General features: G+C 45.0%; 1 protein-coding gene and 1 long non-coding RNA gene across 3 annotated transcripts; both read right to left on the reverse strand.

The window, feature by feature from the left end:
• Window positions 1-1,079: 1,079 nt before the first annotated feature.
• On the reverse strand, window positions 1,080-3,496 carry LOC141568231 (uncharacterized). Its single transcript, XR_012491301.1, has 3 exons — window positions 2,121-3,496; window positions 1,823-1,981; window positions 1,080-1,236 (listed from the first exon to the last, which is right to left on the reverse strand). It is a non-coding gene; the product is annotated as an uncharacterized LOC141568231 (long non-coding RNA).
• Window positions 3,497-9,393: 5,897 nt separating this feature from the next.
• Window positions 9,394-11,133, reverse strand: PI3 (peptidase inhibitor 3). 2 transcript variants are annotated; one of them, XM_074317762.1, is made up of 3 exons: window positions 10,902-11,133; window positions 9,732-10,028; window positions 9,394-9,558 (listed from the first exon to the last, which is right to left on the reverse strand). In XM_074317762.1, exons 1-2 carry the CDS (start codon window positions 10,978-10,980, stop codon window positions 9,733-9,735), a joined length of 375 nt encoding a protein of 124 aa, XP_074173863.1. In that variant the 5' UTR covers window positions 10,981-11,133; the 3' UTR covers window positions 9,394-9,558; window position 9,732. The 2 variants fall into 2 exon arrangements, with proteins under 2 accessions (XP_074173863.1, XP_019605189.2); XM_019749630.2 differs by having other exon boundaries at window positions 9,732-10,049; window positions 10,902-11,080.
• Window positions 11,134-13,878: the final 2,745 nt, after the last annotated feature.

Here is a 13,878-nt window from a genome sequence, read left to right on the forward strand (position 1 = left end):
CTCTTGATTATCTACTCTTGTCTTGACATCTGCTTTTCAGAGGTCCCAGACTAACCCAATTACCCATCTGTTTGCTTTGAATTGTTCAGGCAATGAAGGGAAAGGAAGTGGGGAGACAGAAGAAAATAGAAAAAGAAAGAACATGTTTTTTTTTCCTAGTAAACATTACCTCAAATGAAGATGGTAATTAGATTCCATTAGAAATATTAAAAAGAGTGAAGTCCCCATTTTATTTAAATGATGATATTCATCATAGACCTAAAATTTATCACTTGCAACTATGTAAATTATGATGAAAAGTATTGAATGTCAACTTGAAATTTTCTAAGGAATACATACTTTTTCAAAAATTTGTTTAGGATGTCCGTGTCAAAGAAAAATACATCTTTCGAAACCCACACTCCATGCCCTGAAATCCCTAGTCAAGACAGATTCACATAGCAGACAGTGAGAAGACGCAAGGCTAAATAATACTTTATTATTAGGTAGATTAGGGACTCAACTCCTAAACTAGGAATCTAGGTAGCTAAGCTGGGCAACAGACAAGAGTTCCTTTTCTTGGTTTATAATGGCCTACATTTTAGACCCTAATGTAGCCTAGCACTAAGGCCTGTCCTTCTGCATGTCCAACCCAAAGTCCCAAATCTAGTCCTAGATCACACTACTCCAGCAAGTAGAGAGGCTACCAGTGGTAGCACCAGAGGCAACGTAGCAAACAGGCTTGCTCCTCCATTTCAGGACAATGTGTACACATTTCATGGGGTCCAAACACAGAAGATACGACACAAAATGCCCCAGGGCCCAAGGTCAGGGTTTGGAATCTGACCAACGGAGACTCTGAGTGTCAGAAGACACTGAAAGAGAAACATATCAGAAAAACAGGAGTGCAGGAACTGATCAAAAGTAAATGGGAAACAGTACCCCATCCTCTTTTACAAACCTTAAAAGATCTCCCTCAAAGGCTGAAGACAGAGAAAGGGGTATGGATGGGTGTGGAAGGGGGGTCCAGCAGCCATAGATCTTCATGTACAGTAATTTTGAATATATAGCACTTTATTTTTATATTAATCAGCCTTCAACTTTTTTTTTTTTTTTAATTAGTTTCAGGGGAAGCATTGAACTCTTGATAACAGGAAGTCTTGGGCTCGAGGAGCACAAGGAAGGCCTGGAGATCAGTAATCCGTCTGACCTGTGCTACCAGTGTCTTCTCGGGCCTGGTTTAGAAGGGGTTTCTCCCTGGGGAGAGAAGAGAGAATCAGAGCTCTGGGACGGTGCAAACCTGCAGGGGGCAGGGACTGGGTCCTGAGACCACTGTGCTCTGAATCCCACTAGCTATTCTCCTCCCAAGAGCCCGGAGATGTGCTGCCAAGGAATCAGGCACTGGGGATCAGGAGTTCTGGGCAAGCCATCCTAAGGAATTATAATCTTATAATCCTTTACCTCACAATTTCAATGGGAAGAGGAAAAGGATTCATTATGAGAAGCTGGAAGAAAAAACAATGGCAATTGAAAATAGTCCTAATGAAAATTCAGTAATACTTATCCAAATGTCCCCATCATTCACAGGAGAAGAGTGAGGCCCATTACATGAAATAAATTGTGCATTTTCTGAGGAAAGAGGTCTGATGCCGTCCCCCCCCCCCCCAACTCACCCTCCGCCTTTACTGTCCTTGAGGCAAATTTCAGGGCAGATCCCCATTTGAAAGCTCTGATCTCAATGATTTCCAAGGGCACTGGCAGTTCTCAACTCCCTGTGGGACTCCTGGTTCTCCCGGAACATTTCTGGGACAAAGCTGAGAACGGCAGACGTGGGGTTTCTCACCTCAATCCAAACTCGACCACGGCTCCACACACTGACGTTTACAATTGTAGAAACAACACTTCTTGGCCCCTTTGCAACCTCTATCGCGCCGGCACAGAGGCAAAAGAGTGAAAGGGCAGGAAAGTAAGAACTCTGGGCAGTATCCAGGTTTACCTACATCTGAGGAAAAAGGCCACAGGGTGAGTTGGGGGCACCTGTGGGTCGTCGCTGGGCATCAGTGCCACCTTGTCCCGTGGACTCCTCCGAGGAAATGTTCCCCACCCCAACAACACACAGGACCGCCACACCCTACACGCACTTTTCTGGGCTCCAGGCTGCGCCATGTAGAGGCAGATGAGGAGGAAGCCCACGGTGAGTACAGACAAGCTGCTCAGCTTCATAATCCACGAAAAGTGTGTGGGTGAACGACGAGGCTGACTTTTTATATTGTCTATGGCAGGGGCCCACCAGCAGGGGGAGCTGTAGTTTCCAGGGTCCAAGGTCAGAGATGCCTTAATTTGACCTTTCCTATCAGCTGTTTCCTTTCACCCCCGCCCCCCACCCAGAAGAGGAGCTGTAATAACCTCTGGGGCCCTAACTTCTGAGAGCCCACAACTGCTCCCCCTCTTTTTTAGGGAGTGTCAAGGCTGGCCTGGCCCCTAATAATTCTTTATGCAGTGGAGTTTGAGGCAATGGGAGGGAATTGTCTTTCCCAGGGCATTCCTCAGTTCTAAAAGTACTCCAGCTTCTCACTATGTATCCAGAACAATTTAAACCCTACCCCTCCCAACAGATGTCAGAAATGGGTACATTTGAAGAGTTTACTTCGAATAAACGAACTTTTGAAAAACACAGGCACCAAGATAATGAGCTATTACCAAGATAATTTCCAGATTTATGGAAAATATCAATATATTGTGAGCTGCAGAGATACAAGTTTAAGTTGTGTGATGAATGTTTTCTGCTTTAACTCCTGTCTTTATGTCTCCATGATTTTGTATAAACTTAATTTGTTTTTAAGGTCAAAAGTCTAACTGGAGATCATTTTGGAATGTGAACCCCTGCCCAAATAACCCTTTTATTTGGGTTTTATTTACGTTATCTTTGATTCTACACTTTGGCTTGAATCATTCTATTACCCTAGAATTCCTGATATGAACTTGATTTCTGGCTCAGGTAAAACAAACAGATCAACACGTTGTATTTCTCCAGGGCCCATCAGCTCCAAGCCGTTGTCCTTCAATCTTAGTTGTGGAGGGCACAGCTTAGCTCCAAGTGCAGTCGCCATTTTCAATGTTTCGTTGCAGGGGGTGCAGTCCACCATCCCATGCGGGAATTGAACCGGCAACGTTGTTGTTGAGAGCTCGCGCTCTAACCAACTGAGCCATCCAGCCACTCTCAACAAGTCTTTTTTAAAAGGCTACTGGTCCTCCTGTAGCCTATAGGATGGTAGTCAACATCCTATAGAAAGAGAAAAGGCATAATATCAGGACAGGTGGTTCCCAGCCCCAGCTCTGCCCTTGACTCCTAGTGTGAACTTCAATGGTGCCTCCAGAAGTCAGCTTTCCTGTCTCCATGCTGAAAGTGTCTGTCTGAATTACTCGTCTGTCAGAGGGGACTTGCCACTCCAGATTCAGGGGAAGTTGGTGGCTCAGGGCACCTGGGTGAAGCTGAAAAGCACTTGCTTCCTGTGCATGCTTGTCATGCTGGACTTCTGGCGGCAGACACACTTGGCTGGCTGGAACAGAGTGTCCTCATCTAGGGAGGGTGTGGACAATGAGAGCCTCAGAAGTGGCCAGAGAATGTCCCCAAATTATCAGTGACGTTGACTGTTCAACCCTCAGGGTGAACACAGAGCCTGCAGATATGGCATCAGGATTTCAGCTCAGCAAAACTCTGCTGAGAACACTATGTCTCTGGGAGGAGCCTGGTACGTAGTAGCTGAGCTGTTCCCAATTAAACATATATTTTAAAATGCCAGTGCTTATCCTGAGCACTTCAGCTGGCATCGCTGGGTCATTTCACTAATGTCATGCATGCAACCCCAGAACTTCTAGCCTTTCCCATCATTCTTACTCTCTCCTCTTTACTTCATGCAGAGTTGAAAATGCTTTTATGACATAGGTGATTTAGAGAATACTCGCCAAGAGGTCTTGGAAGCCCTACTAGCTCTAATCCCCTTCCGTTTTACAGTTGGTTAAACTATAGGCCAGCAGCTGGGGCTAGAACACTGAATGGAAGGGAGGGTGCATAGCAGCTGTTCTCGTGTTCACAACAGGAATCAGAATGGCTTAGACAGCTTTATTTCTTGGCTGATACTGCATTGCTTTAATGAGGGCATCCTCTGCCAGACTTCTTGGGAGTGTGAGGCTGAGCCTGGGTCCCCCATGGAATCTGGAAAGTCCAGATGCCTGCTCTCTCTGGTTTAAACAACACCTGCACAGACACCCTCATGGATGTGAGGACTGGTGATAGTAAGAAGCAGACACAGAGAAAGGCAGAAGTTAGACTTTATTCCAGAAGCCAATGGCGGCAGCACTTCCAGGGAGAGGAGTGGGAGTGATATCCAAGGCTCTGACAAAGTTGACTGGACAAGATATGACAGCAATGTGGGTAGAGGCAAGAGAGCATGCCGTGGTGTGCCCTGTTGTGATTCGGGAGTAAAAGACGGTGGGACAGATATTATTGATGAATTAGTGTCTCCATAAAAACATCAAGCTGCACACAGGGAAGACATACTATCATCTAGGGTGAAAAAGCTGAGAATGTAACCTGTGATTAAACGAGGGGCAGAAAAGTAATTCAGGTTCATGAAAAGTGACCTTGTGAAATAAATTACTGCTGATGGAGAAACTGATAGAAGAGGCGTCGTGCTGTCTGGCTCCATATGAGAAAGCATTTCCTAGGGACATTTCCATGGTGATTGGAGAGTGTGGCCTTCTGTTCAGAGGTGGCAATATTTATGCAGTTCCCTTTGCAACTGCCAGTGGAAAGAGTCCCTGGAGTTTCATGAGGAGTTTGGAATCCTATGAAACTCTGCAATGTAGGGGATATTGGTATGTTTGTTGACGACACACTATATGAGATTCCCTTGTTATGTTTTGGCACCTCCCAATTTGAGTTCACACTTGAGAGCTGGTCTCCCACTGTACAAACTGAACAGATCAGAGGGTCACATTCCTTTACCTTCTGATACCTAGGGCTGCATTAAGACGCTCAGCAAATCCAATGTTCTCAGCTGGCACTTTGATCTCTGCTGAGTGACTCAGAACACCAAGGATGAGGGGGCATTTGGCAATACAGTGTTGTCAACCACAGCAACGTGTGACTCAGAAACACTGGTGGCCATGGGGAGTGTCCAGGACTGCAGCAGAAAGGTCCACGGCACGGTGTTGAGGTGTGGTTCTGGCTGTACTCATGCTGTCAAACACTCTCATTCTTGCAATGCCCCTGAGCCTAAGTCTTCAACATTCTCTGAGCCACATTTCTCAGACTGGTTTCTCAGGGGAGTGAGAGCTGAGTCAGAGATGGGACTGCAAGTTTCATTGCAAAGCAACACCTGTGAAAGTAAAGGAGAGGACACAGGATTGGGTACAGGGAACCATTCCCATGACGGTCTGACGACATCCCCACCAGCCCAATGGGGAGCTCTGGAGCAAGGATTTTCCATCAGAGGAGATTTCCCTGGGGCATAAAAGGAAAGACCCTACGACCACAACCTTACTCTGTCCCTGGCTAGAGGCCTCTTGGGTAGAGTGTGATCTCAGCTCAAGCATGGAGGTAGTGCCTGAGAAGCATTTGCTGTCAGTGGTCAGATAACCACAGCCCTTGCAGCTGGGCAGCGAGTTGCTTCTGGAAGGAGGTCTGAGCTGCACATCTCCCAGTTAGACACAGTGCACCCCTTGTGCTGTGGAGATCCACAGACGTCTCCATACACATTCAGGAATAGCTCCTCCAGGGCTCTGGTGGGCGCTCTTTCTGCAGGAAACCATAGAAGATGGAGGTCCTTGGGGAAAACAACAACTCCAGCCCCTGAAAATGGTGTCAGGGCTGCAGCTGCTCCTCACCAGCCTCCTCATCTCTTCGTTCTAAAGTCTCCGTGTCCTCAACTACCGTCAATGCTGCTCTCAGTGACTTACCTGGTGGCGTGAGCCAAATCCTCGTTCCTGAGGGCAAAAAGATATTCCATGCATGTAGTAATCATAAGAAAGCTGAGGTGGCTGTACTAATATCAGACAACGTTGACTCCAATTCAAAAATGGAAATGGAAAAGCAACCAGGTGGAAGGAACGGGGGTCTCTAAGAGGTCTTCCTTTGATGAAGCCACTTGACTAGCCATAGACTGCTCACACTAGACTCCTTCCTGAGAGAAAAGAAACGATCTTATTGGAGCCACTTACATCAGCTTAATCTATATGCTAATTCGAACGAGAGGTGGTTCTTTTATTTTTGCAAATGTGAGCCTGCAGTCTGAATCCTATTATTTTAATGATCCAAGCTTTATTTATTGATTTCCAATAAGACATTGATCTAAATTAAATTGTATACAATAAGCCCTGCTTCTGGATTTTCTGTTCTTTGGATTGATTTCTCTGTCTCCTCATTTTTCTAATAAAACCATCATATTACATGTTATTGCTTAGTTTTAAGGCTATGAGACTCAAATGCCCTCAAACGAATCTTTATTTTCAAATATTCAAATTTCCATGGATATTCATAAGAATTTTTCCTTCTATAAGAACTTATGTATGAGTTTTAAGTTCCTTGAATCACCACCAATACCAGCCCCTCCCAAAGAAAACAACTGGAGTTTTGAATATGTTATACTTAAAGGGTAAATTGGGCAGCAACTCCCCCACCCCTACCCAAGAATCCAATTGGAAAATGGGCAGAGAACTTGAATCCACAATTTTCCAAAGAAGACATACAAATGGCTAACAAATGCATACAAAGGTGTTCTACATCACTAATCATCAGGGAACTGGAAATCAAAACCACAATGAGATATCACCTCCCACCTGTTAGAAGGCTATTATAAAAAAAAATAATAATCAAGAGATGATAAACACTGGCAAGAATGAGGAGTAAAGGGCTCACTGGTGCATTTTGGTGGGAATGTAAATTGGTACAGCTACTATGAAAACACAAATTAAAGATAGAATGACCATATGACCAAGCAATTCATTTCTGGGTGTATATCCCAAGGAGATGAAATCACTATCTTGAAAATATTTTTGCCCTCCCAAGTTTATTCCAGCATCATTCACAATAGCCAAGACATGGAAACAACCTAAGTGTCCACTGACAGATGAATGGATGAAGAAATTGTGGTATACATGCAATGGAATATTATTCAGCCAATAAAAAGAAGGAAATCCTGCCATTTTTGACAACATGAATGGATCTTGAGGGCATTATGCTAAATGAAGTCAGTCGGACAGAGAAAGACAAATACTGTATAAAATCACCTATGTGGAATCTAAAGACATCAGACTCATCGACACGGATAGTAGGGTGGTGGGGGTCAGGGGCTGAGGGGTGGAGGAAATGTGGAGATATTGGTCAAAGGGTAGAAACTTTGATTTATAAGATGAATACGTTTTGGGGATCTCCTGCATGCATGGGGAATACAGTTAAATACTGTATTGTACTCTTGAAAGTTGCTATGAGAGTAGTTCTTTAATGTTTTCACATGACATCAACAGCAAAATAGTAATTATGTGAGGTGAAGGGTATGTTGACTATCCTTATTGTGGTAAACATTTCTCAATATATACATGTATCAAATCATCACATTGTACATCTTAAATTACACGTTATGTGTCAATTTTATTGCAAGAAAGCCGGAAAATGACAAGAGTCAATTGAAGAGGTAAATATTGATGTCTTCACCTTGTAGAGTCTTCCCACTCAGGAGCACACTGAGAATCTATTCAAGCCTTTTTTCATGTACCTCATAAACAGGTGTATCAGTTTCTTTTAAAAAATATTTCTGCCTCTTATTATTTGTAGGAATGGTATAATTTTGTTGATATTATAAGTGGGCATTTCTTGCTATTCCATACTCTGATTATTGCTAGTTTATAATAAAAATAGGATTTATCATTATTTACCAACTATGTGATTTTGGGTAGTTACTGACCCTCTTGGGGCTTCAATCTTTTAACAAAATTAGACATGTGTATAATACCTATCTGAGAGAGTTTTTGCGAGAAATAAATCAGACTATACACATAACATACTTAGTATAGGACCTGGAAAAGAGAAAACTACGTGCATAAACTATGCTTGCTGCCAATGGTCTATTTTGTATTTGTATTTGTCTGCCCAGAAGTTTAGGCACCGCTCTCGCCTGGACTCCAAGATGTCCTGGTATCAGAGCTCTAGCCCAGTCCAGCCAGTCCCTTGGAGAGTGAGAGGGAAGCCCTAGCTTGTGTGCTCCCGGAGAGAAGGGGCTCAGTGCTCCCCGTTCTCTCACCCCAAGACTCTGCCTCCCACTTGCAGTCACAGCAAGAGCCCAACACAAAAAGAAGAGTTGTTTCAGGGCCAGAATGTCAGAGTCAGACTGCTTCTAGAGTAATTGCATCCAACCCTTCAAACGGAATAGACAACGGAGGCTCAGAGAGGGAGAGAGATCTGTCTGAGGTCATCCAACGAGTTGGGAGGCAAAGCTGGGACCAGACGTCAGACCCACTGACTCCTACGCCAGGGCGCTTCCCACTCCACCCCACCTGCCCCTCCTCCCGTGGCTTTGGCTTTCCCGGGAGCTGCCTTGTCTATGGGCAGTGCGGCGGGTGGGGGTGGGGGGGTGGGGGGGGGCGCAGCCAGCAGCAGAGCCATGAGTGCCTTCCAGTTTGCCCAATATCTACCCTCCACTCTCTTCACTACAAAAGTAGACCCTGCCTTCCAGTTTATGTCTCCAGAGAACACTATTCACCATTCACACTACAACTTGGTGTGTCTTGTCTCCTCATTCACATCGTAAATTAGAAAGTTGGGAGAGGACACTGCTTAACCCAAAGGAATTATGTGTCAATGGAGGCATCTCAGGCACGACCAGGTGAAATGCTTCATGAGCAGAGACTTCCCAGCATCCGTCTTTCTTTGTCTTTTTGTGAGGATAGCGGTCCCTGGGAAACATTAAAGGAAAGGAGGGAGGGAGCTATAGGTTTAGCCACAAGGGTTGGTTGGTCACACTGGCAGGCCTGGCAATAGCCAGGGTAGGACTAGGGGTTATTGGAGAGGAGAGGAACTGCTTGCAGCGTATGCCACATTTTAAAATTTTATTTATTTATTTATTTATTTATTTATGTATTTTATTTCATTTCCCTGGTCCTAGGCCAGAGGCAAAATTTCCAGATTTCCATTTCCTGGTTAAACAGAGACTGTAGTTCTTGGGTTGATTACTGGATTTCTAATATTAAACCCTATGAATGGGCCTCTTGTTCCTGCCCTTTGCTCTCCTTCATACACCAGGAGCACCTCCCGTGGGGCTCTCTCAGCCCCACCCCCCACTGGGGAGAGGGGGTCCCAACTCCACAGCCGCCTCCCCGGGGCTCCCAGGAACAGAGGAGTCATAGGAACCAAACAAATGGAGCAGAAAGTGGTCTTTTATTGGAAAATCACTGAGAAAAGCAGCTCCAGGCTGGAGCAGCCTCAGGGAGAGGACGTCTGAGCAGCGCGGGAAAGCTCAGTGCTACGAGGACCAAGGACGGCAGCCCCGCGGACTTCACAGGTGCAGTAAAGACAGGCTCCACCTGGCAGGAGAGGGGAGAACCGGAGATGTGATTCAGCAGGTCAAAGCCCTGGCCACCCCTCAGGAGCCCAGTTATAGCCTCTGAGACCCCTCAGCCTCCCCATGTCCTCCCTCCCCACCACTCAGCTTTCTCTGTGCCTTCAAGACTCACCTCTTCCTCCATTCAGTTCTTACCTCACTGGGGACTCATACAGGCCCTCCCGCAGGTGCCCTCACAGCACTTCTTGGACCCCCGGCACTGAGAATCTCTCATACAGGCGTTAGGGGGATTCATCATGGCGCACTTCATCAGAACCCTGGGGCAGGAGCCAGGCTTAGTGTGACCTCTGACTGGATCTTGTCCTTTAACCGGCTCTCGTCCTTTAACTGGCTCTCGTCCTTTAACCGGCTCTCGTCCTTTAACCGGCTCTGGTCCTTTGACTGGCTCTCGACTTCTAATTGGATCTTGTCCTTTGACCAGACTTTCATCACCTACGTGACGTTCATAAGGAACTGTTGAAAGAAGAAATGTACCCACATCTAGACCCAGTGTCCTTGCTTCAACTATCTTGTCTTGCCTCTAGGTCCAGCCACTGCTCACTGTAGTGCCACCTAAACTATGACCGAAGATGGAGGTGGGTCACCAAGGCTAGCTGCGGTCTGTGCTCTTGGAAGGCTATTCCCTGAGCTCTGCGGAAAGGGTCTACAGGACCATGGTTGCCTCGGATGTCCGTCTCTTCTCTCTCCCTCCAAATCCTGGGATGCCAGACCGGAGTGACTCCCAGAGGTGAGAAGTATACATTGTCACCTCTGAGGAAACTTAATGGAGGGGAAAAAGAGCCCTGAGACACATGCCGGGAGACCTGAGCGCCTCCTAGCTCTGGAGATTGCTTTGACAATTTCTCACTCCTCTCTAGGTCTTGATGTTCTCCTTGGTCCAAAGGCAGTCTTCAAACTATATGATTTTGAGGTCCTGTTGGTTCTTAACCTCCTCTCTGAGAACTGATTCCTCAGGTACTTTTATGGGGCAGACTGGCAAGGGACAGACCTCACACCCAGGGCCCAGATTTCTGGGGTGCCTCACTTCATTGCCCATTCTGCAGAGGTATCAATCCCTGGGGCCAAGGCCACGTAACAATGCTTCTTCCACAAACAGTCCTGATATCTCAGTCCTGGGGTGGAAAGCATGTGGAGTCCACTGGACAACTTCCTGCTTTTTCTGAGTACAATGGAAGTGACCACAGGCTGAAGTGTGGGTCCAAGCCCTGCCTGCTGCTCCAGAAGTGCTCCCGGGCAGCGTCCAGGTTGCCCTGACAGCCTGTCCTCAACCCAGCCCGGCCCCAGCTAGCCCACGTGTCCACTCACCTCCTGCGACAGCTGCCTGTGCTGCCAGCGTCCCAAGGACGAGGAAAACCGCCAGGACCAAGATGCTGCTGGACCTCATGTTGTCAGGAACGTGGATGGCTATGTGCTGAGGCCAGCCCTTGTTTTATGCAGCTGCAGCTGGGCCTGGTGCCAGGGGCGGGTCTGATTTTACACGGGATAAGACCTACATTTTTGTAGTTCTACCAGGAAATAGCCACCATCCTGGGAGGGACCTTGGGGATTTCCCCAAAGACTGTTCACAAAGAAATGTGTTACATCGCCTCTGACGGTGCCAAGGGCTCTGCTACTTTCTCACGAAGGTACATAGCTGCTTGCCCTATTGGTACCATCACAAACAAATGCTTCATATGTAGAAAGAACATGAAATCCAGAGAACAGACAGAAATCAGCCAAGGTCATTCTGCAAGTCAGTGATAGGTCCTCTGTTCTGATTTCAAAACCGAGGTGTTCCCCCATGACTCCCTGTACCAACAAGCCCCACCTGAACAGCTTACCCTTCCCAGCAATAAGCTGGGCTTTTCTTTCATTCTCCTCTGGTTCAGGGGAAAACTCTCAAAGGCAAATTTGCCTGGAAAGTTTAATGGCTCACCACTGCAATTTGCCATTTCACGGGTGGTCTCTGAGAGGCACTAAGAAAGTAAAAGGGAAGGGGGCATTCTAGATGGGGAAGCAGGTATGCCCTTGAAATCATAGTAAGAAGAGAAAAGTAAAAGGAAGAAAATAGAAATCATCTATAAGGTGGACATCTATAGTACACATATCCAGCATACCTTCCTCCCTCTTACCGTATTTCCCCGAAAATAAGACCTAGCCAGACCATCAGCTCTAATGCGTCTTTTGGAGCAAAAATTAATTTTTGGAGCAAAAATTAATATAAGACCCGGTATTATATTATATTACCCGGTATTATAAGACCAGGTAATATAATATAATACCGGGTCTTATATTAATTTTTGCTCCAAAAGACGCATTAGAGCTGATGGTCCGGCAAGGTCTTATTTTCGAGGAAACACGATAGAACGGGACTCTGTTTCATCTGAATTCTGGTTTCTTTGTACCATCAACTTAAGAGTCTAATGGGGACTGCTAATCACGAAGTGGGGGTGTGCGTCTGGGGGGCACTCAGGTCAGGTCTATTGAAGTCCTTTATTTGAGTGGACACTAAGGGGAAGAGGGAAATCCCTCCTTTTGGTAAAGATGCTAGATACGAGCCTGGGAACTCCAGAAGCTGTGGTTCCAGTCTGGAATGAGTTCAACTGCATGAGAAAAATGAACCTAATTAGTACACTAAGAGAAGCAGAGAAAAGATGGCGAGAGGGGATTCAGAAGGCACCAGCCTGCCCTCCATCCCCCTTTCCCTTGAGAGCAGCTCTTCCCACACCCTTTCCATACTTGGACTATAACCCAATAAGTTGGCTTTCTGCCTAAGCCGGTCTGATTTCATATTTTGTCATTGCCACCAAAGTTGAGAGTAATAGAAATTAATACCAGAAGTTGGGTGTTACCAGGGACAGAACCTGAAGTGTGGGAATGACAGCTGAGTTCAGGTGAGGCAGGGAAGAAAGCAGACTAATTATTGGATAGCAAACCAGTTGACTAACTCCCCATCCTTTGTCTCTTTGGACTCAGACCACATACCCACCAGTGCTGAAACATTAAGGAGATATAAGATATAAGCAAAGGTTAGAATGATGGAAACTTTTGGCTATTTAAAAAAAACAACAGAAAAGCTCATTGCAAAATAAATCATACAAACAAAAAAGTGTGTAGAACACACTCTGTTCTTTAAAGAATGGCATTAAAATGGGCAGTGTGTACTCACCTGCCAGGTAAAGAAGGAGAATCTTTTCTGTATATGTACATTGTCCTATCTCTCCAATTGCTTCCCTCCTCCTCCTTCCCAGAAGTAACCACTTTCCTGGATTTTCTGTTACTTAGCCTTTTCAAATATCTTGCCCATTTTTAATGAGTCTATCTTTTTTCTTATTGATTTATGGAGAAAAGAAACTCTCATACATTACTATGTTGGCACAACCTTTCTGAAAATCAGTTTGGCATCAGCTATTAAAATTGAACATGTGCAAAACCTAGGATCCAGCAATTATCCTCCTAAGTATGTACCATATACTTAAGATAAATATTTCCACATGTTGACCAGGGGACATGCACAAGAATCCACAAAAGTACTGTTTCTAAAACAAAAAAATAGTGGAAACAGCCCATATTACCAATAAAAAAATAACGGGTAAGCATGTTATAACACATTAATACAATGAAATATTACGTAAGTGTAAAAATAACACAAATGGGCCCATTTAATATTTATACAAATATATTTATAAGTGTAATTTATAAATATAGTCACAATGTGACTCATTGAGATCATGTTGAATGAAAAATGCAAGTCCTCCAAAATATTTAGAATTATATGCTTGTTATAAGGTTTGAAACTAAGGAAAACTAAGTAACAGATTACTCAGGCATACTTATATATGTAGTAAAACTCAAAATGGGGTAAATGAAAATGAGGAAAGTATGAACATAAAATCAGGATAGTGATTAACTCTGGGAGTGAGGGAAGAAACATTTTGGATAGGAGAGAAGCACTTGGGTTGGCTTTTGATTATGTTCTAGTTGTCAGGCTGATGATGATTTCACATCTGTGTGTGTGTGTGTGTGTGTGTGTGTGTGTGTGTGTGTGTGCGTGTGCGTGTGCGTGTTAAGGCTGCAGGGTAAATGATTTACGTATTACCTTAGCTTTCCATAAACCCGTAGCACTGCACTCTGAGGTTTTAAATCCTTTGTTATTACAAACTATACCACATGTGGCCTTTTGGAATTATTTTGTAAGCTAGATTCCTAGAAGTAGATTTGCTACTACAAAGGTTAAATGCATTGGAAAAATCTCCCCAGCTTATTGAAGTGTGATTGACAAGTGAATATTGTATGTATTAAT

This window comes from Rhinolophus sinicus, linkage group LG13, assembly GCF_036562045.2.
Source record: "Rhinolophus sinicus isolate RSC01 linkage group LG13, ASM3656204v1, whole genome shotgun sequence".
Lineage (NCBI taxonomy): Eukaryota > Metazoa > Chordata > Mammalia > Chiroptera > Rhinolophidae > Rhinolophus > Rhinolophus sinicus.

What these genes read in the sequence shown, in the direction of transcription:
- PI3 (XM_019749630.2), bottom strand. Translation starts at nt 10,980, where the DNA reads ATGAGGTCCAGCAGCATCTTGGTCCTGGCGGTTTTCCTCGTCCTTGGG. An exon ending in ACAGGCAGCTGTCGCAGGAG is followed by an intron (nt 10,050 to 10,901) that starts GTGAGTGGACAC and finishes TTCTTTCAACAG; the next exon opens with TTCCTTATGAACGTCACGTA.